The sequence below is a fragment of the Mus caroli genome, unplaced genomic scaffold (assembly GCF_978045245.1).
Source record: "Mus caroli unplaced genomic scaffold, Mus_caroli_1 scaffold_9, whole genome shotgun sequence".
Taxonomy (NCBI): domain Eukaryota; kingdom Metazoa; phylum Chordata; class Mammalia; order Rodentia; family Muridae; genus Mus; species Mus caroli.
In genome coordinates this window covers 4,928,392-4,952,455 of record NW_028227264.1, presented here as the reverse complement: position 1 = coordinate 4,952,455, position 24,064 = coordinate 4,928,392, and the positions used below count along the sequence as shown (strand labels likewise).

At 46.4% G+C, this 24,064-nt stretch overlaps 1 protein-coding gene across 2 annotated transcripts in view; it reads right to left on the bottom strand.

Annotated features, from left to right (window-relative positions):
- The window catches only part of Zc3h12d (zinc finger CCCH-type containing 12D), a 31,929-nt gene extending 17,539 nt beyond the window's left edge, over positions 1 to 14,390 (bottom strand). The window contains exons 1-2 of one of the 2 annotated variants that reach the window (XM_085842626.1): positions 14,316 to 14,390; positions 7,974 to 8,357 (exon numbers count right to left, since the gene is read on the bottom strand). In XM_085842626.1, the coding sequence (XP_085698752.1) occupies positions 7,974 to 8,287 (314 nt within the window). In that variant the 5' untranslated portion in view covers positions 8,288 to 8,357; positions 14,316 to 14,390. The other variant, XM_021175101.3, reaches the window with a different exon arrangement.
- Between the last annotated feature and the right edge of the window lie 9,674 nt (positions 14,391 to 24,064).

Below are 24,064 nucleotides of genomic sequence, written 5' to 3'. Positions count from 1 at the left end.
ATGACAGTCAACCCTGGTCCTTTCCGGGAGGAATGTGCCCACCTGGGTGTTTGTCCCTGTCTTTGCACCAACTTACAAACTCCTATTACAAGACAGTGCTGGAGCTAAACCACCTGCCGGGGGTGCCCCTGGAATCCTAGGAGGTTACAAAACAGAATGGTAAGCTTTGGGCTAGCCTTGTCTAACGTTGAGTTTCAGACTAGCCTAGACTATAGAGAAAGATCTTTTCTCTAAAGATTTCAAGCACAGAGCCTCAGGACATAGCTCAGCTGACACTGTGCTTGTCTGGCATGTTCAAGGCTCTATGTTTGTTCCTGGCATCAAATAAGTCAACCATGGTGATGCATGTGTGTAATCCCAGCACTCAGGAAGCAGAGGCAGGAAAATCTGGAGGCAATCATCAGCTTCGGTAACACCGGAAGTTTGGGGCCAACCTGATCTACATAAGACCCTGTCTTAAAACAACAACAAAAAAGAAAAGCAGAAAAAAGAATAAGAAGAAAAGAGAAAAGGGACACCTGTGGCTTTAGGGTCTTTTTAGGGGTATAGGGACCAGTAGGGAGGCATAACCCTCATTTAAATAACTGTAGAGAGCTCTATTTACCCATCACGAGACTCACTTTGTCATTACATGACTCCCTTGAGGAAATGACTTTCACCCCATTTTACCCTTATGGAAACTAAAGCAAAAAACACCGCCCAGCTCTCTGACCCGGTGATCGCTCTATGTCTGTCACTACAAAGTCTTCCTTTCCCCAAAATCTTTGGGGCCAAGACAGTAAAGTCTTGGACACTGAGAATCCTCCCACTTGGAGGAGCTTCCATGGAGAGATTAACAGATACTGGAAACAGGGTTGCCATGAGGCCATGGGAAAGGAAATGGGGGCCTAGAGGTTTTGAATATTGGGAGGGTAGAAAAGGGAAGTGGTTGGTGTCCAAAACAAATTCTGCCTATATGGCAACTGTGCCTGCAGCAGCCAGTTAGAGGACTGTCATTTGCTCAAACTAGATGATATGATTACACACCAGACAGTACTGACTAGTGTTCAAGAATCCCCTGCAGAAGTCAGGGGCTGACAAAACAGCCCATGGTGTACAAGGTCATGATCATGGGGTGGGATGAACAGAGGTGTGTCAGGCCTCTGAGATGGAGAGGCTATTTCCACCCCATTTCTTATTGGAGGCCCAAACCAGTAGCGCTCTGAATCTGCCCAGTGGAAGGTCTAACCCGGTTTGGGTCAATGGAAGGAAGGGGGATTACAGGAGTTGTCCTGGCTGCCCTCTTCTTGGTGAGGCAGAAATGGGTGTGGATTTGAGTTGGAACAGAAGACCCTAGCCCAGAAGCAAACCCTCACCAGATGTCATGCATAGTGACTAACATCTGTAAGCCCAGTACTCAGGAGGCCAAGGCAGAAGTATGAAGTTTAGGGATAGTTCAGCCCATATACCAAGACTTTGTTTTAAAACAAACCAGCCTGGTGTGGTGGTTGCTTCGGGAAGAGATGGGGAGGATAAAGGGTAGGCTGGGGATAGAGTTCATTAGTAGAATGCATGCGTAGTCTGCACAAAGCCCTGGTTTCATCCCCAGTGCTTCATAAAACCAAGCACCGTGGTAGCTGTCTGTCAGCACTCCAGCAGTGGAGGCATGGGAACCAGAAGTTCAGGGTAATCTGCTACATACAATGGTCAAAGTCAGTCTTGGCTACATGAAGCTATGTCTCTATAAAGAAAATACATTCATTGCTAGACATTTGTCACGAGGCCAGGTGTCTAGAGGACAGTTATACAGCTTACATTGTGTTCTCTCTCCTCCTTTCCTTCATATGAACATATGCGCACACACACACCTGTCAAAAGGACTCTAATGGATTCTGGGTCGTGAGTCTATCAGAGCCACCACCCAATACACACATGATTCGTGGGGAACCCCAGCACTGGCTGTAACACAAAGTGTCTTGGTACTGGCCCTGCAAATCTCTGGGGAAGGAAATAGGGGCCTGGCACATCCTGTCCATAGCTGGCACTCTACCCAGGAGACCGCTGATGACAGGACAAAGGCCTATGGGGATGTGGTTCTCCAGTCTGTGGTTCTTTCCCAGGCCAAATGTAGGGAGAGGTGAGAGCTTCAGGGATGGGAATGGATAAAGGTGATGGAGAACTGACAGGAAAGTGGTGATGGGCAGCTTTGTAAAAAGTATAAAGCCCAGAGCTGGTGTTTTCTTGATCTGTGACCTTAGGGGAACCATTGTGTGTCTGAGAATCCACAGAAGAGAAGTCCCTTTCTTTATGAGAAGATTGAGTTCATCTCTTTCTAGAACATGTAAAATAAGTTCTGTGGATCTTAGCACGTCAGAATGTTTTTTAAGTCTTCTGGCCTGGTATCAGTGGTGCACGCCTTTAATCCCAGCACTCAGGAGGTGGAGGTGGAGGTGGAGGCAGAGGCAAGCAGATTTCTGTGAGCTCAAGACCAGCCTGGTCTACAGAACAAGTTCCAGATCAGGGAGGGCTATACAGAGAAACCCTGTCTCAAGCCTGTCCCCCATCAAAAAGGCCTTCTGCAGTTACTTAGTCCAGCTCAATTGTGTACATAGGTCTCTAAAAAAGAACAAGGTCTGGAACTCATATAGACTCCTCATTTGAAAAGCTGGACACATACTTAGTCAACTTGTTTAGCCATTAATTAATTAATTAATTCCAATGAAATAAAAGGAAATCACTTTGAACACTCAGGTCCTCTGTGGTACTGGCTATACTCCAAGGTTTCCATAGCCACGTGGAGCAAATGACTTCCATAGCAGTAATGCAACTCCAGAAGCTTCCACCCTCACAGTTACTACAGACAGCCTTGGGACAAGTACTCAGAACTTGGACATGAGAAATGCAAGGGGACTGTGGAAACATCTGAGGCCTGGCTCCCCAGGGCCTGGTCCAATGAGCATCGTACCACATTACAACTCAGGGTTATCTTTATTTTATTTATTTATTTATTTATTTTTGGTTTTTCTTAACTGGGCTTGTTCCTTACACAATAACAAAGTAAGCTATCATGTAGAGGAACCCAAAGGACTCCTTGTGTTGCTAAACTGAGGAAACAGAGGCTTTTAAAGCTTCTTATGGAGTAGCCCCACACACTCAGCTCCCTCCTGTGTAGATGAGTCATGATCAGACAGTGTTTCAGAAATCCAATGTGTCCTGAACAAATACATCCCCCTTTGCTCATAAAAGCCTAAAATCCAGGGCCCAGACCAATTCATCTGGACTCAGGCATCATCCACAGTTTCGGTCTAAACAACCTGAAGTACAGCTGGGGAGGCACCACTGGAAGCCGGGTCTAACCTGAGTCAAGGGCTAACTTTCTCAAAACCCATCAAGTCCCTTCCCCAGCAGCTGGGGGTTCAGATAGAAGGACAGATGGCTCCACGTGAACATTCTATATTGGCACAGGGCATGTGGCTTGGTGCATTATCTCTAACTTCTCATTGTATGCCAGTGGTCCCTAATGCTTTGGGGATCACAGACCCTTTCATTATTTATTAAAATCTATACATCTCTGCAGAGAAGTGATAGGATGTGCACAAATATGGCAGAATACATATCATTGCAAGCCACTCATAGCTCTGAAAGTAGATGGGCCCCAGATCCAGGCCTGCAGGAAACACTAAAAAGTAGATTCCCCATCAGTTCTGCAGACACCGGGATTTTAACCCCAAAACTCCTCTCAAACTTCTGTGCTCCAGAAACAAAAGCACATGAAGGCGTGGTGGTGTTGTGAGCTATCAAATGACAGCAGGTGTTAGCCTGCAGGAAACTTCCCAACAGTTGGGGGGCTGAGGGAGGAGCCAGCCTTGCTACCAAAAGTGAGGCTACTGTTTTCTCTAAGCAATGGCATGGGCCACCACCAGCTCCAGGGGATGGAAGGACAGCCAGCTGTGGAAGTTGTCCCTGCCAACAGTAGCCATGCTGCTTATAGGTTAGGGATAAAAAGACACATGTCCCACCAAGGCTTCAAGCTCTACTCTGTTCCCCCAGGGGCAGAGACAGCAGCCTCACCTCTCAAAGCAGAGGGTAGCAGTGTCTGGGATCCTATAAATCAAAGGAGGAGGACCTCCTAAGAGCATCTTTCTGGGGTTAATAAAATTTTGTGTTCAGGAGCTGGAGGGATGGCTCAGCATTTAAGAGCACTGACTGCTCTTCCAGAGAACCCAGGTTCAATTCCCAGCAACAGAATGGCAGTTCACAATGGCCTGTAGCTCCCATTCCAGGGAATCTGACATTCTCACACAGATATACATGCAGTCAAAACACCAACGTACATAAAATAATCTTTTTAAAAAATCTGTTCTCTGTAGCAAATGAGACACCAGTTTGAGTTTCCATCCTGCATTCTCTATAAGGGGGGGGGGGGGGCGCTCTCTGTGGTCATCTTTTTCATGGCTGAGGATCTGGTTGGCCCTGGGAACAAACCGCCCCCTGGAAGGCACAGTAGAGGGGCAGAGAATCTACACAGACCTCCTCTGTGCTCTTAGAACTTGGCCTTTAAGGGAAATTAATTACAGTCCATAGTCAAGGGGTTGTTACATTATTTGTGCTTCTTCCTAGGATCCAAGGAGCAAAGAGGTGTGTGTGTGTGTGTGTGTGTGTGTGTGTGTGTGTGTGTGTGTGTGTGCATGTGCGCGCATGAGCATTCTCACCCCCCCACACACACACACACACAAAACACTGAAGTATTTGGTAGACAGAAAGTATAGGAAAACACTTAGACGTTGACATGTTTTTTGCAGTGAGTCTGTGTGACGGTTTCCATTTACAACCCACACAGATTAAGCGTGGGAAGACAAAACTGACTACAGTGGGAGGATGGGGTGGCAGTGGCAGTGGTGGTACTGAATAGATTGACCTAAGACGCTTACTTCATAGTCATGTTGTCATGTAGAGATAGATGTAGTTTCAGTTTGAATTCCAGACTGCAGCAGAGTTCCATCCTCCCAGCCCCCCAAAAAACCCCTCTGCCATGAGCTCTCTAGTCTCATTTTTAACAGTGTTCTCTGATTCCCAAGGAGAATACTTCTTCCTGAGGTAGGCTGTTTGCGATATGGCCATTCCAGTATTTTCCCTCAAATTTGGAGAACTTGTTCCATCTTGGGGCTGACATGGGCTTTGATTTGTGTAGTGACGCCTACATTCAGACCCTTTTTCAATTTCTGCCTAGTAAGCTTTGTCCAGATCACGCAGAAGTCAGGCACCTCTTCCCCTGCACTTTCTAAGGCTGCTAGAACAAATTGAACTTTTTTTTTTATTAACACTTATTGATTGGTACAGTCATATGTGGGAAGGTCAGAGGACAGCTAGCATGACTTCCCGTTTCTCTTTCTACCATGTGGGTCTCAGGGAGAAAACTCAGGTCATCAGATTTGGCAACAGGTGTCTTTATCAGCTGAGCAACCTCACTGGCCACTGGAGTCTCTCAAGCCCCTGTCCTGGCTAGTTTATTTTCAACTTGACAAGTTAGGGACAGAAGGGAACCACAGTTGAGAAGATGCCTCTGTCAGACAGATTTATACACAAATTAATGGGGAATTTTCTTAAACAGAGGTTAATGTGAAGGGTCTAGACCATTGTGGGTATTGACATCCTGGGCAAGTGGTCCTGGTGTGTATTTTTTTAAAAGCAAGCTGAGGAGGCTGTGAAGAACAGACCAGTAAGTAGAATTCCTCATTGACCTCTGCTTCAGTTCCTGTCTCTGAGTTTCTGCCCTGAGTTTCCACTTTGGCTTCTCCTGAGATGAACTGTAACCTGAAAGCCAATTAAACCTTTCCTCCCCGAATTATTTTTGGCCATGGTGTCTCATCACAGCAATAGAAACGCCCTAACATTGTCTCTTTAACACCTCACAGACCAAGATGTCGTAGGTTTCCCATCTGCTGCCGAAAGGGGGCGTAGGAGAGACAGCGAAAGCGCGAATGCACAGTCTCTGGTAGGAGCCAGGGGCTCCATCACCACTTGATACTATCCCCGTGGGCAAACCTAGCAGATAAAAAAAAAAGGGGGGGGGCATATTCTCTTAAGGCACACCATGCTGGGCGCGTGGGGACACCCACAGGGCTGAACCATTCCAAACTTCTGTCCTACAGTGCCAAATTCAAAGTGAGCTCAAATCCCTGGGGGGAGCTTCAGATGTTTGTTGACACGTTTGGAGCCGCTGATAACTGCTTTTCGGAATTCCTACTCAGCTTTTAAAAGGGGAAGTGCGAGTATTTATAGCTGTGAGTGAGCTATTTCCTATGACTCTGCCCTCTGCCCGCCTGTAACTCAGCCAAGTTTGCGCAATGCCCTCCTCACCCAGCACTGAGGGTGGAATCTTGGGAGATTGGGCCACAGCGGAGCTTTGCCAGATCAGGCACAATAGCCACACGCACCATCAAGCTGGAATCCCTGCACATAAGGAAGAAGCCAAGTTACAAAGACTGACCTGGCCCTATCTGCAGCTCAAGGTGGGAGCAGACACACAAGAACTGCAGCCTTGCCTCACCACCGGCCCCAAGCAGAGGGCTTTGAGCACAACCTAAGCACTTCTGGTTCTCAGGCCCTAAAGGAGACAGTGGAGATCTACCGGCCTGCTCTCCACAGAGAGAGGAACCGAGTACTCTCGCCTTTCCAGAATAACACAGCTGGCTGGGGACAGACTCCATAGAAGGAGCCCTATCTGCCAACACCTAACCCTGGGCTCCTGTCTGTCACTTGCTTCTTTCCTTCGGAAGAAAGCTGCTCCTCCTGTGAGCATGGTTAGCATCAACTTGCTGAGCAGGCTACAACAGGCACTTTTCCTAGCTCCCCTCTAGGAAGGGTTGATTCCACATCACAGAACCAGAGAGCAATTTGCCTGGTTCACACAGCTACCAAGATACAGAACAGGGTTTGAAAGGCTGATCCAGGAGAAAGAAGAGAGAGAGAGAGAGAGAGAGAGAGAGAGAGAGAGAGAGAGAGAGAGGAGAAAAGGAACCCTATTAAGTAAAATGAGAGCTAGCATTTGCTCTAGCTGTACCACCTCTGGGTATACCCCGAAGAACCTAAACCAAGCACAGATCAGCTTTCACACCCATCTTTGCCGAAGCCCTCCCCACAGTATGTGGGTTATAGAGTCAGTCCAGGTACCCACGCCTTTGCTCATAGAGAACAGCAGCCTGACTTTGGGTAGCTTGATTCCTCACTACGACCCCCTCCTCCCTGCAACTACTGGAAAGTTACCTTCCAGACGGTCCCTGCAGGCTAACACCTGCTGTCATTTGATGGCTCACAACACCACGCCTTCATGTACTTTTGTTTCTGGTATCTACAGAACGGATGGGGAATCTACCTTTTAGTGTTTCCTGCAGGCCTGGATCTGGGGCCCATCTACTTTCAGAGCCACGAATGGCTTGCAATGATATGTATTATGGCATATTTGTGCACAATTACTATTGCTTCTCTGCAGAGATGTATGGATTTTAATAAATAATTAAAGGGTCTTTTTAGTCTGGAGACTAAAAAGAAATGTAATGTGTATACACAATGGCATATACATTTTAAAAAATGATGATGATGTCGTTTGTGGGAAAATAATAAAACTTAAGATTCATCTTAATCAATAGAAGCCAGACTCAGAAAGTCAGAGATGGCATATATGGAATCTCACTTTATATATATATGGCAGGGAAGGATAAGGGGACTATTTGTTGAGGAGGGAGGGGACCAGTGGAAAGAAAGGAGAAGAGACAAGAGGGGTAGTAGAAAGTGTGGGCCAAGCATGTGACATACATGTATGGCTATGTCATTAGGAAACCTATTGATTTGTAGACTAGTTTTTAAAAATTCATCCATCAGTCCTAAAACTCTTTGAACCAAAGCACAGAGAGGAAATGTTTCCCAGGACTCCAGATAACAAGGTCTCTGGCCCCAGTGCTCAGTAATAAGATGAAGGAAACCAAAGATGCTACCTCATAGCCACATTGCTGCCATCGATCACTATGGGCCGCAGGAAGCGGGCTGGATCTCCACCAGCCTCTTCTAGGCCTGGTCCCTGGCCCTGCTGGGCAGAGTCTTGGACCCCGCAGCATCCCCGGGGAATCAGCACTACCCCGGTGCCACTGGCTGGATCCTCCTGGGCCCTTGGGCGACTGCCGGTCTGGATCAACTCTTGAAGCACATCATTGACCAAGGCACTGTCACCCAGTTTGCCCAGCACCCTGAGCACGTCCTCCTGGCTGTAGCCCAGTTTCTGGAAAAATTCCATCTTGCTCCGATGCTCCATATTGTGCCAGCTGTTGCTTGGCCCGGCTCCTGCCCCAAGCTTCCTCCTGGCAGAACAGCACAGGCATGAGCTAAAAAGAAAAAAACAGTCGTCAGGTGTTTGCCGAGCAGCCTGGCAGGCAGGCTACCGGGTGAGAAGGGCACGCTGCGTGTGTTCCTCCCTCGTGGCATTATCTATCAGGAAATCATGTGGCTCCAGGTCCCCTTGGGGATTTTCATTTGCTTGGTGTGGCTGGCAAGCCACCGATGCAATTATGCCTCTTTTACTTTTAGTGCAATCTCTGATGCCTTTGTTCCTGTGTGCCTGTGCAGGGAAAGTTAACCAGGGCCCAGGGCGGCAAGAGCCGAGTAGGGCACCAAACCAGACAAGCCTTTTTAGAGACTCTGTTAGGAGCAAGATGCCATCCACCCAGATTTCTGTACTGAAGTGGTTAGCTCCAATACCTCCGGGTGTCACAGTATTTGGAGAAAAAGACCTTTCAAATCAGGTCATACTTTCACCCTAAACAGATGCTCTACAAGAAGAGACAAGGCACATACACACACACACACACACACACACACACATTAGCTTAGGAGGGTGAACCTCTTCCTCATATCTAAATATTCCAGGATGTTCCCAAAAGATGTGCTTCTCTCTGTTTTGGTTTGCACTTTAAATTTCGGGGCACATAGCACTCAGAGGCATCCTCTCGGACTCTTCAGACCTAACAGGAGCTCAGCCATGCCACCTACCACAGCACAGGACATTTGTGACCCCCTCACGCAGACTGTTAGTTATTCTTCTCACGAGACTCAATCGGTCCGGCCCGTCTGCCTCATCTCTTAGTGGCACCTGATATAGCTAGTTCAATCAGTTTTTTCTGTTTTTGTTTTTGGTTTTTAGTTTTTGTTGTTGTTTTTTTATTTCTTTTTTTTAATTAGGTATTTATTTCATTTACATTTCCAATGCTATCCCAAAAGTCCCCCACACGCTCCCCCATGCACTCCCACTTCTTGGCCCTGTCATTCCCCTGTACTGGGGCATATAAAGTTTGCACGACCAATGGGCCTCTCTTTCCACTGATGGCTGACTAGGCCATCTTCTGGTTCCCTCTGATGGTCTAAGCTGGGGTCTTCCTCTCTTCCCACACATTTTTTCCTTGAGCTGTAACTCTCACAGAACAGCATCCTCTAGAGGCCCCAGAGGAGATACTCTAGTGTCCCCTGTGATGCCTGACTTCCACATCCAGTGAGTCATTAACTCTGTTTTCTGGAGACTTTGTGTACCCACCCTGCCCTCCACACACACTGACACTGTCCCATCCTCTTGCTCCATGGAGCAAACTTACTGATTACCTACTCACACTGGCTCCACAGAAACAAAACAAAACAAAACACGCTCTAATCTCAACCTGCTCCTAATCTACTCTGAAAAACAGACCAAAAAAAAAAAAAAGGAAAGAAAGCAGTAAGTCACAAACCCAAAGCAAGTGCCACTGATGGCTTTGGGTTTGGCTTTTTGTTTGTTTACATTTGCGTGTCTGTGGGTATGTGTGTGTGTTTGTATTTGTGTCTATGTGTGTGTGTGTATTTGTGTCTATGTGTGTCTCTGTGTGTGTCTGTATGTGTATGCCCATGTGTGTGTGTGTATGTCTGGGGGGGTATGTATGTGTGTATGTGTGTGTATCTGTGTGTGCATATGTGTGTATATGTCTGTGTGTGTCTCTCTCTGGGTATATATGTGTATATGTGTCTATGTGTGTCTATGTGTCTGTATGTGTGTGTGCGTGTGCTGTGTGCTGTATGCTAGAGTGCTCAGTGGCAGTCAGAGGGACATCTTGTAAGACCCTCTTCTCTTGTTTGGCCAGTGTGGGACCTGGGTATGAAAACGAGGTTGTTGGGCTTAGCAGCACGTGCCCTTCCTTGCTGAGCCACCTCACTAGCACAGAACAATTGGTTATAAAACTGTGCTCTCTGGAGCTAGAGAGATGCCTCAACATTTAAGAGCTCTGAGTTCTGTTCCCAGCAGTTACATGGTGGTTCACAACCATTCTAACTCCAGTTCCAGGAAATCTGATGCTTTCTTCTGACCTCTAAGGGCACCAGGCACATACTCGGTGCACATATATACATGCAGACAAAATACTCATACACAAATAAATCATATATATATATATACATATATATATGATAGAAAGAAAATGAAAAATATGCTTTCAAGGTAGAGATGAGGAATGACTGGTCTCCTTTTGCAGGGTAGGGAGGGATAGTCCAGGCTCATCAGACGAAGGCACCACTCTCTACCAAGTCCGATGAGCTGAGTTTGATCCCCTGAGAGAATCGACGTATGGAGCTTATCCACAGACAATCAATAAGTAGACGTAAAAATAGTGTCAGGAAAGGGCAGAGAAGACTACCATGAGGCCTTTGGAGAGGACATTAGGATCTCAACATGAAGTCTGTCCTACGCCACCTGACATCACTAATGCCAAACCAGTACTCAGAGACTCATTTCTCCAAACTTCCACAGTCCTCCATCGGGCACAAAGGAAAGGCCAAAACTCATCCACACGAGCACCAGGGCCTCACAGGCGGCCCTACTCTCTTCCCCTTCCCTTAACGGCGTGTCTCCAGTCCAGCCTTGCCTCTCTATGTCTAGTGAGCAGTTCTCTTGGGACCTAGGACTAGGGTCCAATTTTAGACCAAACTTCACATAGGAAAAGGACCCTCATCTCACACTTAAGTGGGCAGACACTCACTGTCCACAGGGCTCCTCCCCTACCTGGAACATCTGCTCTCTTCACAGGCTGAGCCTACTGTCACCTTTTCTGGAAGCTTCCACGAACACTCCACCCCTCATGCTTTGCACCCCTGCACTTATTTCAAGATAAAGGAAGAACAGAAAGGCAGCAGCAGAGATAGAAACATTCATGTTCCCAGTCAGATGTGCTGGTTCATGCCTTTAATTCTAACACTCTATGAGCTCCAGGCCAGCCTGGCCTACAGAGTGAGTATCAGGACAGCCAGGGCTACACAGAGAAACCCTGTCTCGGAAATCTAAAACAAGCAAAAAGAAAGAAACGCACACATTCCCATTGTGGCTTTTCTTGCTTTCTGTATCATTTTTATGAACTCTTACTTAAACTTCCGGTTTCTCTTGTTGGGAAAATAGTCTAGATGTACACATTCTCCTTTCAGGGCTGGGGAAGCTAAGGACACATAGCTAGTAAATGGCAGAGAGTGCCACTGGTAAGTTCCAGAAATAACTTGTTATGTTGAGTCTTGTGCTCAGTACAAAGGTAGTGCATTAACCGTTGTAGAAGTGGAAAACTAAAACTGTCAGCTGAGTGGCTTCCCTTCATCCTCAAAGGAGCATCTCCATGAGGCACCCTCTGTTTATTTTGTAACTACTGCTGGGTGGGACAAGAGCAAGAACATCTAAAATGAAGAGACTTGTGCCCGATGGGGTGAGCAGGCAGGTGGACATATGGCTCTTCCTGTGGCTGCTTCTTTCTATGGAGCCAGCCAGTCATCTGCCACAGAGCCTTTTCTGAGAAGACTTTCAAAAGGTACGTGTGCCACCAGACAGCTGTTTTTAGACAGCTGTTAGTTACAAAACTAACAGAGAATTCACCTACTTCAGAAAATAATTCTCCCTCGGGACCCTAACAGTAACTTTAGTTCCTTTTAAGACACATGATTTCTAAATAAAGGAGGGAGCAGGAGTAGGTAAGGGGCCTGCTCTCAAGCCTCTTCACTTTGACGAGCTCGTCTTTGAGCTGTTAGTTCTCAGCTGCTTAAGTGTGACCTTGTTATTTTTACAAATCTTAGAGTCTGAACAGCTTCGTCTGAGTTTTCTTCCTCAGTCTTGACTGGAAGTCCCAGATAGCCCAGAAGATCAGTGACGAAATCTTACAGATTTCATCATGAGACCTCAGAAGGCTCAGCATCCCAACCCTCTCTTCTTTAGGACTGATGGCAGACACAACTGTCCCGTGTCCCTTCTAAAAGCAGCAAACCCAGGTTTGAAGATTCCCCAAGCTGAAAGCCTGCACTCTTTGCCTGGAAGAACCTCTGAAGAAATTGAGGAGAGACTGAAACAGGAGAAAAAATGAAGGATAAAGATGGAGAAACAGCAGCCCCCTGTGCACAGCACTGCCTAGTTATGAGGGGCTGCCTCCTACACTGTGGAAACCTTAACCTCCTTTTGAAGTGGAAAGTGCGAGGCCGCTCCTCATGCCAAGGTTTATGTGAGGAAACCGAGGGAAAGAGCCTTTGGTGACTTGGCCAGGGTGCTACTAGATAGTGATATTTGTCATCCAAACCAGAGAGCCCCCCTCCAGTGGCCACCTGTAGTGCAAAGCCACAGCACTAAGCTCCAAACTACTCATTAGGCACCCTGTCCTGGTCCACAGGCCACTTGAAGTCAATCCCAACAGTGAGGAGAAACTCAGCCAGGTCTTAGCTTCTCAACAACGCCACGAGGTTTGGTGGCTCAGCACAGACTTCCAGTCCCAAGTGGGGCTAGCTATCAGTCAGATTTGGTTTGGTTTGGTTTTGTCAGAGTTTGAGGAAGTCACAGAGACTCTAAGATTTCATCCCACAGGGCTGATTTTTTTTTTTTTAGCCTGCTCACTTCTGCCTTTTAAAAGAGAATTTGTAATTTAAAAACTTATTGCAGAGGGCTAGGCCTGTATCTTAGTAGCAGGGTGCTTGCCTGGCATGCATAAGGCCCCATTTTAACCATCTTTAAGCTCACCTGTATGGGTAAGTAGTCTCCACTTTGCTCACCCATCTCCAGAACTCTCCATCCCTTGAAATCCATCCTCCTGAGCCCCCAAGCCCTGTCCCGCCCTAGCTAGTAGCCATCTTTCTGCTGTGTCCAGGAATCTGGCCCACAGGAGTGGAATCACACAGCATGTATCCTCTGACACTATTCATTTTACTTAGCTCAACAACCTCAAGCTCCTACCATGTTCTGTCAGAATTTTCCTTCTGTTTGAGGCAGAATCACAACCCATGTGGATTATGAATCATAATCCATATGTGTGTGTGTTCACTCACAGGGGCTACTTTGGCTGCTTCTGTCTCTTGGCTACTGTCACTCAAACTGTTATGAGCATGTTCTGGCCTGGACTTTTGTTTTCTCCTCAAACTTACTCCCCGCCACCCCCATCCTTCTCTGCTGCTATAGGTAACTTACAAGTATGCTTGAAGCATTTACAGCCATGGGCCATAGACCTATCCTTGGGCCAGGTCCATATTAGCATCATTAGGCCTGGGAGAAAATTCCCTAATCTTGGGTGACAAAGCTTGGGTTTCTAGTTCTGCAAAGAATTAGCCATATCAGGCTAAGACCAATCAATCTCTTCATCGGTCCTGATGCTGCTGCCGAAACTCCTGATCTCTCTCCAGCCAGGAAACTAGACCCCGCCGAACCACTGTCTAGACTGGTAGACACTTTAGTGAGCCTGGGAAGAATAAAGCAATGTCCACTCCTGAGCTCCACAGCATTCAGCGTTGCTACGGAGCCCGCAGGTGGAAGGAGGTTTACTTCAATTGGCAGGATTAACCCCGGTCCTCCCCCGGCACACAGAATGATCCTTGACAAAACTGAGCAGACACTGCATCTAAAGGCAGTTAATGATGCTTACCGTATTTCCATAATTTGAACACCTAACAGAACGTCTCAGGTGTGAGAAGCCAGGGTGTTGAGGGCAGTCCTGGCTCACACACCTGTCTCTAACATGCCCTTCTCCCATGCCCTTGACTGAAGTCTGTACTGTGCCTGCCACGTTAACTGATAGCAGGGCAGAAGCACTCACCAGCAGGGTGTGTCCCTCGGGCTCTCACAGCAGACTTGGCCCAGCTGCCTGAGCCTTCCCAGTGACCCTCTCTTTTCAGCTAGGGAGTGCTCTGCTCAGTCCCTCAGGAGTTGCTGGAGTCAGAGGAGGGCCGAGCGCCCAGGCCACACCCCTGCTCAAAGCCGATCCAAGCCTGCGCTCCACTTCCTGCGCAAGGCACGTTCAGCAGCAAAAGGTACTTACACTTTGTGTTAAAGAGAAAAGGAAGAAGGCAGTGAGAGGTAGGAAGTTCACGCCTCCGCCCCAGTCAAAGCAAAGTACAGCAACCATGCAAAACCAACGCGCCTCCTCCCGGGACAGCCAAGAGTCCAAGAGGGCAAAAGCACCGAGAATGGAATCGGAGGGTGAGAAGAGCTGCTAAGTTCCCACTCCTGGTGGCTGGGAAGCCCATCTGCTTGAAGATGCTCTAGAGGAAGTCGATGCTCAGCTGAAGAAGACCATAGACTGTCAAAGGGAAGCGGGAAGGGCAAAGACCGCCTCAAGTTGCTCATGGTACTTGGGCTGGGAGGATTCTGCCAGTCACCCACAAAGCCAGGAGTCTCAAGAAGTAATGACCCCCTGTGGGAAAAGGACTCAGCGGCTCTCTTTACTGCCGTCCCACATGGAGTGAGTGACAGCTTTCTCTAACTGAGGAGCTCACATCTGATCGCAGGCCTACACAATGTACCATTCAGCCGCTATACATAGAGCAAGTGCAGAGAGCAGACTCAGAATTCTGTTTCCTGAATTTGGGGTCTTTCATAGCAATGCAAAAAAAAAAATGGTATAGCAGCCCACCTCCCACCAGATAACACCCCTAACAAAGACTTTCTCAAGGATATAGCTAAGGAGTTAAGCTGAGTTTTGAACCCGGGGCTTGGGTCTGAGGAAGCAAGAATGGCCTGGCTTTCTCCTGAGTGATGGAGATTAGAAATCAGGAGGAAAAAGGGCCCGGCGGCTCTCTTTCCTGCTTGCACAGCAAACACTCTTACCCACTGGGTCATTTATGTTTTTTGAAACACCGTCTTTGTATGTATTCTAGGATGTCCTTGAGCATGCTATACCTAGGCTGGCCTTGAACTCAGTCCTCCTACCTCGGCCTCCCAGTGCTGAGATTAAAGGTGTGAACTACCATGCCTAGCCTTGAGAGCTTAGGTCAAGGCAACAGGTTTCAGCAGCTCTGGGAAGATTATTAAGATGGACCAGGGATATGGGATATAAAGATCTTGATTTGTAGGCCATTGAGATGCCTTAGCAGGTAGAGGCACCCATGGCCGAGGCTGATAACCTGTGATACCTAGGACCGACATGTGGAAGGAGAGAACCCATTCCTGCAAGCTGTCCCTTGACCTTGACATACACTGTGGCAGAGTGCACATACACACACACACACGAAATCCTAAAATTTTGAGTAGACAGTGCCTCAGGAGCCTCCTCTTCCATATATGCTCATGCTTTCACTCACAGATGCACACATATGAACAAAAGTGATGGTGTCAGCTGGGCAGTGGTGGCACACACCTTTTGTCCTAGCACTTGGAAAGCAGAAGCAGGCAGATGTCTGAGTTCAAGTGCAGCCTGGTCTACAGAGTGAGTTCTAGGATAGCCAGGGCTACACAGAGAAACCGTCTCAAAAAAAAAAAAAAAGTTCAATTGTCAGACTAGAATGTGTTTAGTGATGGCCAAAAGAGGAGACACCATTTTAGCTGGAAAACTCCACACTCAGTTGTCAGTTGTCTTTGTCAAAAGAACTACCTATCATATATATGGCCCCTTTATAGTATCTGATCTAGAGAAAGCTGGGCTGGGTTCATGCACAGTTGGGTGCTTCAGCTGCCGTGACTGTGGGGCTAGGAAAGAAGTCTCACCTGTTTGGACGACGTGTTACCCACCGGAAAGAGAAACAGTTATGGTGTCATTCACTCCAAACTGAGCTCTGTCTACAAGAGGAGAGGAAAGAGCAGCCACTTGTATATGAAGGGTCCCAGGACTCCGTCTCCAGCCCCACAAACATCAGTCAACTAAATAAGAAAAGGAGAGGAGGCTGAAATCTTGTAGTGGTGCTTGGGTATGGGTCTATACCCCACAAATACAGTTGTTGAATCCTGAGCAAGCCTCTCTCCCTTTCCTCTTCTGCCTGGTCTACCCCAAGGCTACTTCTGCCTACTCCCTGCCTTTTTGGTAACACTTGGGTCTGTGCCATGAGGAAGTGGCCCCAGAGGGCGTAGGTATGTGTGGATAGACCCTGACCACAGAGGAGGACAACATGCAAGTAGGTAACACGCACACAGAGCCCTGGAAGCTCAGGGCACTCAAGACTCAGGCTGCCTCCTTCCATCTACAGCACCAGTGGACACCAAACTTAGACAAATTTCCTGAGTGACCTTAGACTGCATAGTCCAGTGGGGACAAGGTCATAGCCCTGGCCAGAAAGAATTCTCCTCAGCCTTCCATGAGAGTTCACCAGAGGCAGGTGGGAGTCACCAGTCATGCTGACCTCGGGGTTTCTGCTTTTTGCCAAACCTACACGTGAGGAAGTGTTTGCCAAGGCCATCTCAGTTTCTCTTCCCTAAATGCTAGGAGCTTCACGGACAGTTCAACCAGGCTTCCCCCACGGTGGCCAGTCGTCTTCCTAGAGTGTTCCTTTACTTTTTGGTTTATATTATCTTTCATGTTATTGAGCCTTGTGTGTTTTGTGTATGTCGTAGGTACATGTTCTGTTTTGCACATAACTTTTAACTTATCGTGTTTTGAGATGTACACACACTTTTCAGTAAATGTATTGGTTTTTCCTTCATAATTTACAGTTTGTATATTGTTTTGTGTTTTTTTTAATCCTTTCTTCACCCAGGATTGAAACATTTTCTCTCTCAAGCTATAAAGGTTGGTTATATATATATATATATATATATATATATATATATATATATAATTACGTGTGTGTGTGTGTGTGTGTGTGTGTTTATACCTGTGTATGGAAGTCAGAGGACAACTTATAGAAACTATTCTCTTCTACAGTGTAGGTCTCAGGGTTTGACCTCACTCAGATGTCAGACTCCGCAGCAGGCGCATTTACCAGCTGAGCCATCCTACTCTGTTCTTTTGTCATTTAAATAAGACTTTTAACTATAACCTGAAGTTTATTTTGATGTGTGTGCTGAGGCAGATTCTGGTTTATGTTTTGTGGTTTGGAGTCATGGACTTGAAGCCATGCAGATCACTCTGCTATTCATCTGTGTAACCCACAAGCCAATGGACATCTATGTTTCAGCCTCTTTCTATGTAAATGGGGCAGTCATTCATTTAATCTTATCTGATGAAGACAGTGTGAGAATAAATGAGCACATGTAACGATGAGACTGCATCTCAGCATCTCAGTGGCAGATCGATAGCTTACCCAGGCTCAGTCCTTAGCGCTGCCCAATAGAGACGTTTATGACAGGCTTTACAAAGAAACACATGTATTTTTAAATGCACCTGGTCTGTGTGAAATGCTCAGTCAATGGCTATTACCACTTTGAGTATAAGCTCTTTCATTCTTTTTGTGTGTCTGTGTTACGAGGACCCACTGTCAGGCCTCCGTTCCCAATTCAAAAGTCTGGCGCTTTCAGTGATTGACAGTCTCCCTAGATATCTTAGACTAGCTTTGAAGTGCCCCAATCCTGAGTGTTTTACTATTTGTTATTTGTGTGTGTGTGTGTACATTCATGCCACGCCATGTCTGTGGAGGCCAGAATGTAACTTTTGGCAGTGAGTTCTCCCCTCTACCTTGTTGATCTTGTTGTTTTTGCTGCTTAATGCATACCTCAGGACAGCTGGCCAGCAATTCCAGGCTATCCTCCTATCTCTGCCTCCCATCTCCAATGTAGGGGTGCTGGGATTACAGATGTGTACCACCACACCTGGCTTTTTATGTGAGCTCCGGGGATCAAACTCAGGTTGTCAGGCTTGCATAGCAAACCCTTTTAGTGGTGGTCCCATCTCTGCAGCCCTGTGTTGGTTTTGAGGTCCCCTCTTGCCTCAGCATCCTAAAGCCCTAGCCCATGAGTGCCTGACACTACACCTGACTTAAACATAATCTGTGACAGAGACAGGCTTACCACAGTTGGCTGTGGCCAAGCCCAGCACCTAGAAACCCCTGACAAATTGCAGAGACAAACAGGGTGTTGTGGAACACATCTTTAATCCCAGCACGCATGAGGCAGAAGCAGGAAGGAGATTCTCTATGAGGTGGAGGCTAGTAGGTCTACATAGAGTTCCAGGGCAGCTAAGGCTGTATACTGAGACCAGCTTTCTAACACAAAACAATGTTACAGAGACTAGCAAAACTACCTTCCCAGTCAGAAGTGTGTGTGCTCATCCCATGAAGATTGAGGGGCTGGAGAGATGGCTGAGCTGTTTAGGGTACTTGCTCTTCTTGTAGGTGACCAGGGCTCAATTTCTACCATCTGTATGGCAGCTCTCAAATATCTGTAAGACCAGTTTCAGGAGATTTGATCCTCTCTTCTGAACATACATTTATACATGCATACATATATACATACATGCTGTCTTAGTCAGGGTTTCTATTTCTGCACAAACATCATGACCAAGAAGCAAGTTGGGAAGGAAAGGGTTTATTCAGCTTACACTTCCATACTGCTGTTCATCATCAAAGGAAGTCAGGACTGGAACTCAAGCAGGTCAGGAAGCAGGAGCTGATGCAGAAGCCATGGAGGGATGTTCCTTACTGGCTTGCTTCCCCTGGCTTGCTCAGCCTGCTCTCTTATAGAACCAAGACTACCGGCCCAGAGATGGCTCCACCCACAAGGGGCCTTTCCCCCTTGATCACTAATTGAGGAAATGCCTTACAGTTGGATCTCATGGAGGCATTTCCTCAACTGAAGCTCCTTTCTCTGTGATAACTCTAGCTGTGTCAAGTTGACACAAAACTAACCAGTACACATGCATACATACATACATGCATGCATACAGGCAAAACATTCATACATATAAAATAAAAACCAGTTCAATTATTTTTACGTACTATCACACACAGGCTGTTTGGTTAAGGTTTAGGGAAAACCTTTATTTATTTTATTTATTTTCATTTCTGGGCCATCATGACACCCCAGCTTGAGAAAACTGATTGTCTCCTCCAGTGCAGGGCCATTAGACAGATCCAAATGTGGGAAAGTCTGGCCTTCCAAAAACCAGGCATATCTTCTCAGGACTGCGGGCCTTGTGAATAACATCAGACAGAAGCAATGGTCCAGCAGGGTGCTCTGTAGCATTCCACTGTCTTTGTACAATCCCAGCTACTGAACTCACACGCCTACGATACCAGTGGTTCTCAACCTGTGGGTCGTGGCCCCTTTGGGGTTCAACACCCCTTTCATGGGAGACAAATATCAGATATCCTGTATATCTGATATTTATATTACGATTCATAACATCAGCAAAAAAATACAGTAATGAAGTAGCCATGAAAATGATTTTATGGTTGGGGGTCATATCATGAGCGGAGTAATGCTTAGCTTTAACAGGCCATTCTTGACTCTGGAAGACCTGCCTTTCCTAAAATCCGGAGAAATCTTAGATTTTTTTCAGAGAGCCCCTCCCCCACGGGAAATGAGATGTACTTCATGCTTAGCACTCCATTCATCCCTAAGAAGAAATGCTATGAACCAATGAGCCAAAAGACACGAGGACTGACGGTCACTAACAGAGGAACTAAGATGAGCACAGGCAACAATGAGGGGTGTTGCACATGCTACATGAAGCCTTGAACCCTGGCCACATTGTTTAGAAACATAGGCTCCAAGGCTTATCCCAGCATCCTCTGTTGGCCTCTGGCCAAAACACTATAGAAGCTTTTCTTGAGCCCCACAGTACCTCACCCCACAAGGAAGGTGACAAGCTACCATGCCCTCACCCTGACCCCTGTCCTAAAACATGGTCAAGTTCCGACTTCTTCTGTGAACATAACTTTATTTGAAAACAGTCTCTGTAAAAGTCACCCAGGTAAGCTGGAGTTGTACAGCCGTGAGGGGGCCCTGATGTAATGGCTAGCATTCTTACTAGAAATAAGGAGAGGGAGACTCAGACATAGAGAAGCAGGATAAAGGCCATGTGAAGGCAGAGGCTGAGCTTAAAGTGATGTAACTGTAAGCCAAGGAATGTACCAGAAGCTAGAAAGAATCATTAGCACCTTCAAGCTGCTACCGCGTGCTGCAGCATCATGTGTCCACTCATGTAGAGGCCGTAGACACAAGATGTAACACAGGCTCCCAAACAGAGCAAGTATCCAGCTGAGACATCACATTATTTCCTGTAAGCATGCGAGGGGGTAAGGCAATGAATCTGTGCCTTTGGTTTGTGAATAGTAGATGATTATCAATGTCACAGAGAAACAACCCCCCTGAAGGGAAAGGTATCTGCCGTCCAATGAGATTACAGAAAGGCAAGGCTCTCCACTGCACGCCGTGGGTATAAAGATGAGTTGCACAGGGCGACTGCCCCCAACACAGTATGAGAAGTGGCCCACTATGGGACTAGAGACCATGTTAACTAGGGAGCTCTACTAATCCTGCTCTCAGTGTATCAAAGTTTTACCCAAACCACATCCATCTGTAGCCACTCCAGACCCTTGAACTGCTGGCCTTCATCAGTAAGTGATTGTGGAGCAGAGACCATAGACTTTTTGTGATCTTTTTTATTATTATTATTGATGGAAGGCCCATTCTATGTCTCAAATCCAGGCTTCTGCACCTACCCTGGGAACGTGACTTGGATTAAATCTGGTTTGGGGTTGCACGAGGCACGAATATGGGATGAGTTATGTGCAAAGCAATGGGGGCTGTGGAACCAGCTTGTTGCAGAACCCACTTTCCTTGGCTACACTCTACCACTTCCCTCCTTAGGAATGTGCTCAGCTTTTCTACCCCCTAAGAATCAAATGCAGGCTTTCTGGATTTGCTTCCCACTCCCTCCTGTCTTTTGGCCCTTCCTTTCTCTTTATAATCCTTTGCTTTGGTCAGCCCATCACCACGTGTTCCCATAGTTTTCTGCTCCTACATCTGGCACCGACCTTTTTCTTTCTGAATCGAGCTTCCCAACTGGAAAGCCAAGCCTCCCCACCACACCAAGGAAACAGTACAAAGCAAAACTGTTTTCAGGAACCAGGGGCCACTGTGGTAGAGTTCTAGAATTCTAGCCGCGTTCCCCAACTTCTCTTTTTATACACACTATTGCTAGTATGTTACTGTGTGGGTCAGCTTCCCAGCAATCCAAAGGGAAGACCATCAACACAGGTTTTTTAAAAATCATTGAGTTGGCTGAGCAGTGGCACACACCTTTAATCCCAGAACAACTCAAGAAGGTAGAGGCAGGCTGATCTTTGTATTCAAGGCCAGCCTGGTCTACTGAGCAAGTTCTGGGACAGCCAGACAAACCCTATCTCTAAAAAAACCCATCACATATATTTATTGTGTGCTTGCAGACATCACAGGGCACATGTAGAACCCAGGGGTCAAATCCAGGCTTGGTGACATGCGCCTTTACTGGATGAGGTGCATGGCAGCCCTCACAATACCATTTTTAAACTGCACAATGAAAACACTCAACAGCTCACCCGTCTGCCTGCTCAAACGAACAAGGAATAGAGGAGGCAAAATGTTAGACTGCTAACTCTTAGCATTACTCATATTTCCCAGACCTGGGTGGGTTATAAACACGTAGGAATAAAGACCAGCAAGAATAACTGATGTTATTTGCTTTGAAACAGAGTCCGTTTTGAAAATGAAGGGGATCTCCACATGTTCACTTAACAGGAAACAACCTCTCAAGTTTCCCATCAAAGCATGGTCTCCTAGCAACAGCCACTTAAAGGTGAAGCTTCTGAGATTTCGATTTTACTATCTGTTATGTATTCTCTGTGACTCAACCTTCCAGGTATGAAATGTCAAACTTAGATTAAATTTCCACTGACCAAAATGCAGTTTATTAAAGGAACTGGTCCAACTGCTGAGACAACACGGAGGTTCTCACTCAGCCTACTAAAGAACTATTAGAGTGCTGGCCAAAGTCTTTGACAATTCAACTGGTAAAAGATTAACACCCTAGCCAGGCGGTGGTGGCGCACGCCTTTAGTCCCAGCACTTGGGAGGCAGAGGGAGGCGGATTTCTGAGTTCGAGGCCAGCCTGGTCTACAGAGTGAGTTCCAGGACAGCCAGGACTACACAGAGAAACCCTGTCTCAGAAAAAAAAACAAAAACAAAAAACAAACAAACAAAAAAAGATTAACAGCCTAAACTGAAGCTATATTAATGAGCAATCTGGGGTTTGAAGTAACTACTTTAACGCAAAATGTACTTGCTGTTTTTTTTTTTTTTTTTTTTCCAAAAGTCAATGGAAAATCACTGGTTTCATCTAGTACAGTGGGAGGTAGAAGATTCTCCTTTCAATGCCAGCACCTAAGGGGAAAAGGTGGGGCTCACCCAAACCCTGAAGCCAAATCTGAGACAGAAGTTATGGGTCACTTCATCTAGATATATATGCAGTAGTAATTCAGATTACTGCCCCATATCTCATCAAGATACATAACCATGTTATGACTAAAAATATAATTAAAATCACCTAGTGAGGCTAGGCATAGTAGTGCATAAATACCCTTAATCCCAGCTTTTGGAAGGCAGAGACAGGCAGATCTCTAGGAGTTCCAGGCAAAGGCCTGGACTACAGAGTGAGTTCCAGGCCACCAAGGCTACACAGTCTCAAAAACAAAGAATGGAAGTCTGTTGGTAGAGGGCTTGTCTAGCAGTCCTTACAACCACATAATACAGGCGTGGTGGTACACATTTATAATTCCAGATCTCTGCAAGTTTGGACAGGAGGACCAGAAGTTCAACCTCATACTCGGCTAGGTTTGAGGTCAGGCTGGGTTACAAATAACCCCATTAAAGTAAAACAATTAAATAAATAAATAAATAAATAAATAAATAAATAAAAGGAAAAAAACTCCTGGTTAAAATCACAGCTTCCAGCCGGGCATGGTGGTGCACGCCTTTAGTCCCAGCACTAGGGAGGCAGAGGCAGGCAGATTTCTGAGTTTGAGGCCAGCCTGGTCTACAGAGTGAGTTCCAGGACAGCCAGGGCTACACAGAGAAACCCTGTCTAGAAAAAAAAAAAAAAAACAAACCCACAGCTTCTCAAAAGAAATCCTCATATATTGTCTTTGGGAATGTGAATTATTATAGCCACTATGGAAAACAGTGGAGATATTTTGGGGGGACAAACTTTGAAGATGTACTACTATGATCCAACAGTGTAAAGGGTTTCAGTTTGCATGCTGCAAACAAAGAATGCATATACTTGCCTAATAACAACAGAGAACACATGTCATATAGACACAAAGGATACTGTTCATCCTTTAGGAAGGAAAGTCATTTGAACATGGGTGAACCTGGACAACATTAGTACTGAGTGATATAAGCAGGCACAGAAACACAAATTCTTTGTGACCTCATTTTTATGGGAGTCTACAAAAGTCCAACTCAAGAATGAAATGACTTCAGACTCCAGGGCAGTGGTTCTCAACCTGTGGGTTGCAACTGCTCTGGGGGCCAAATGACCTCTTCATAAGGGTTGCCTAAGACTACTGGAAAACACAGATACAATTCGTAAAAGCACTAAGATTACAGTTAGGAAGAAGGAATGAAATAATTTTATGGTTGGGGGTCACCACAACAGGAACTGAAGGGCTGCAGCCTTAGGAAGATCGAGAAGCACTGCCCTGGGGCACAGTGAAGAATAAAGGAGATTTGGGTCAAAGAGTAGATGTTTTTACTAAATGAAAGGAAGAAATGCCTGGAAAGTATTGCAGGGAGTGCAAGCTACAGTTAATAATAATGAATAGATTTCAAAAATCCCTGAGAGCAAACTTTGGCCAAAAGAAAGAAAAAAGTGAGCTGATA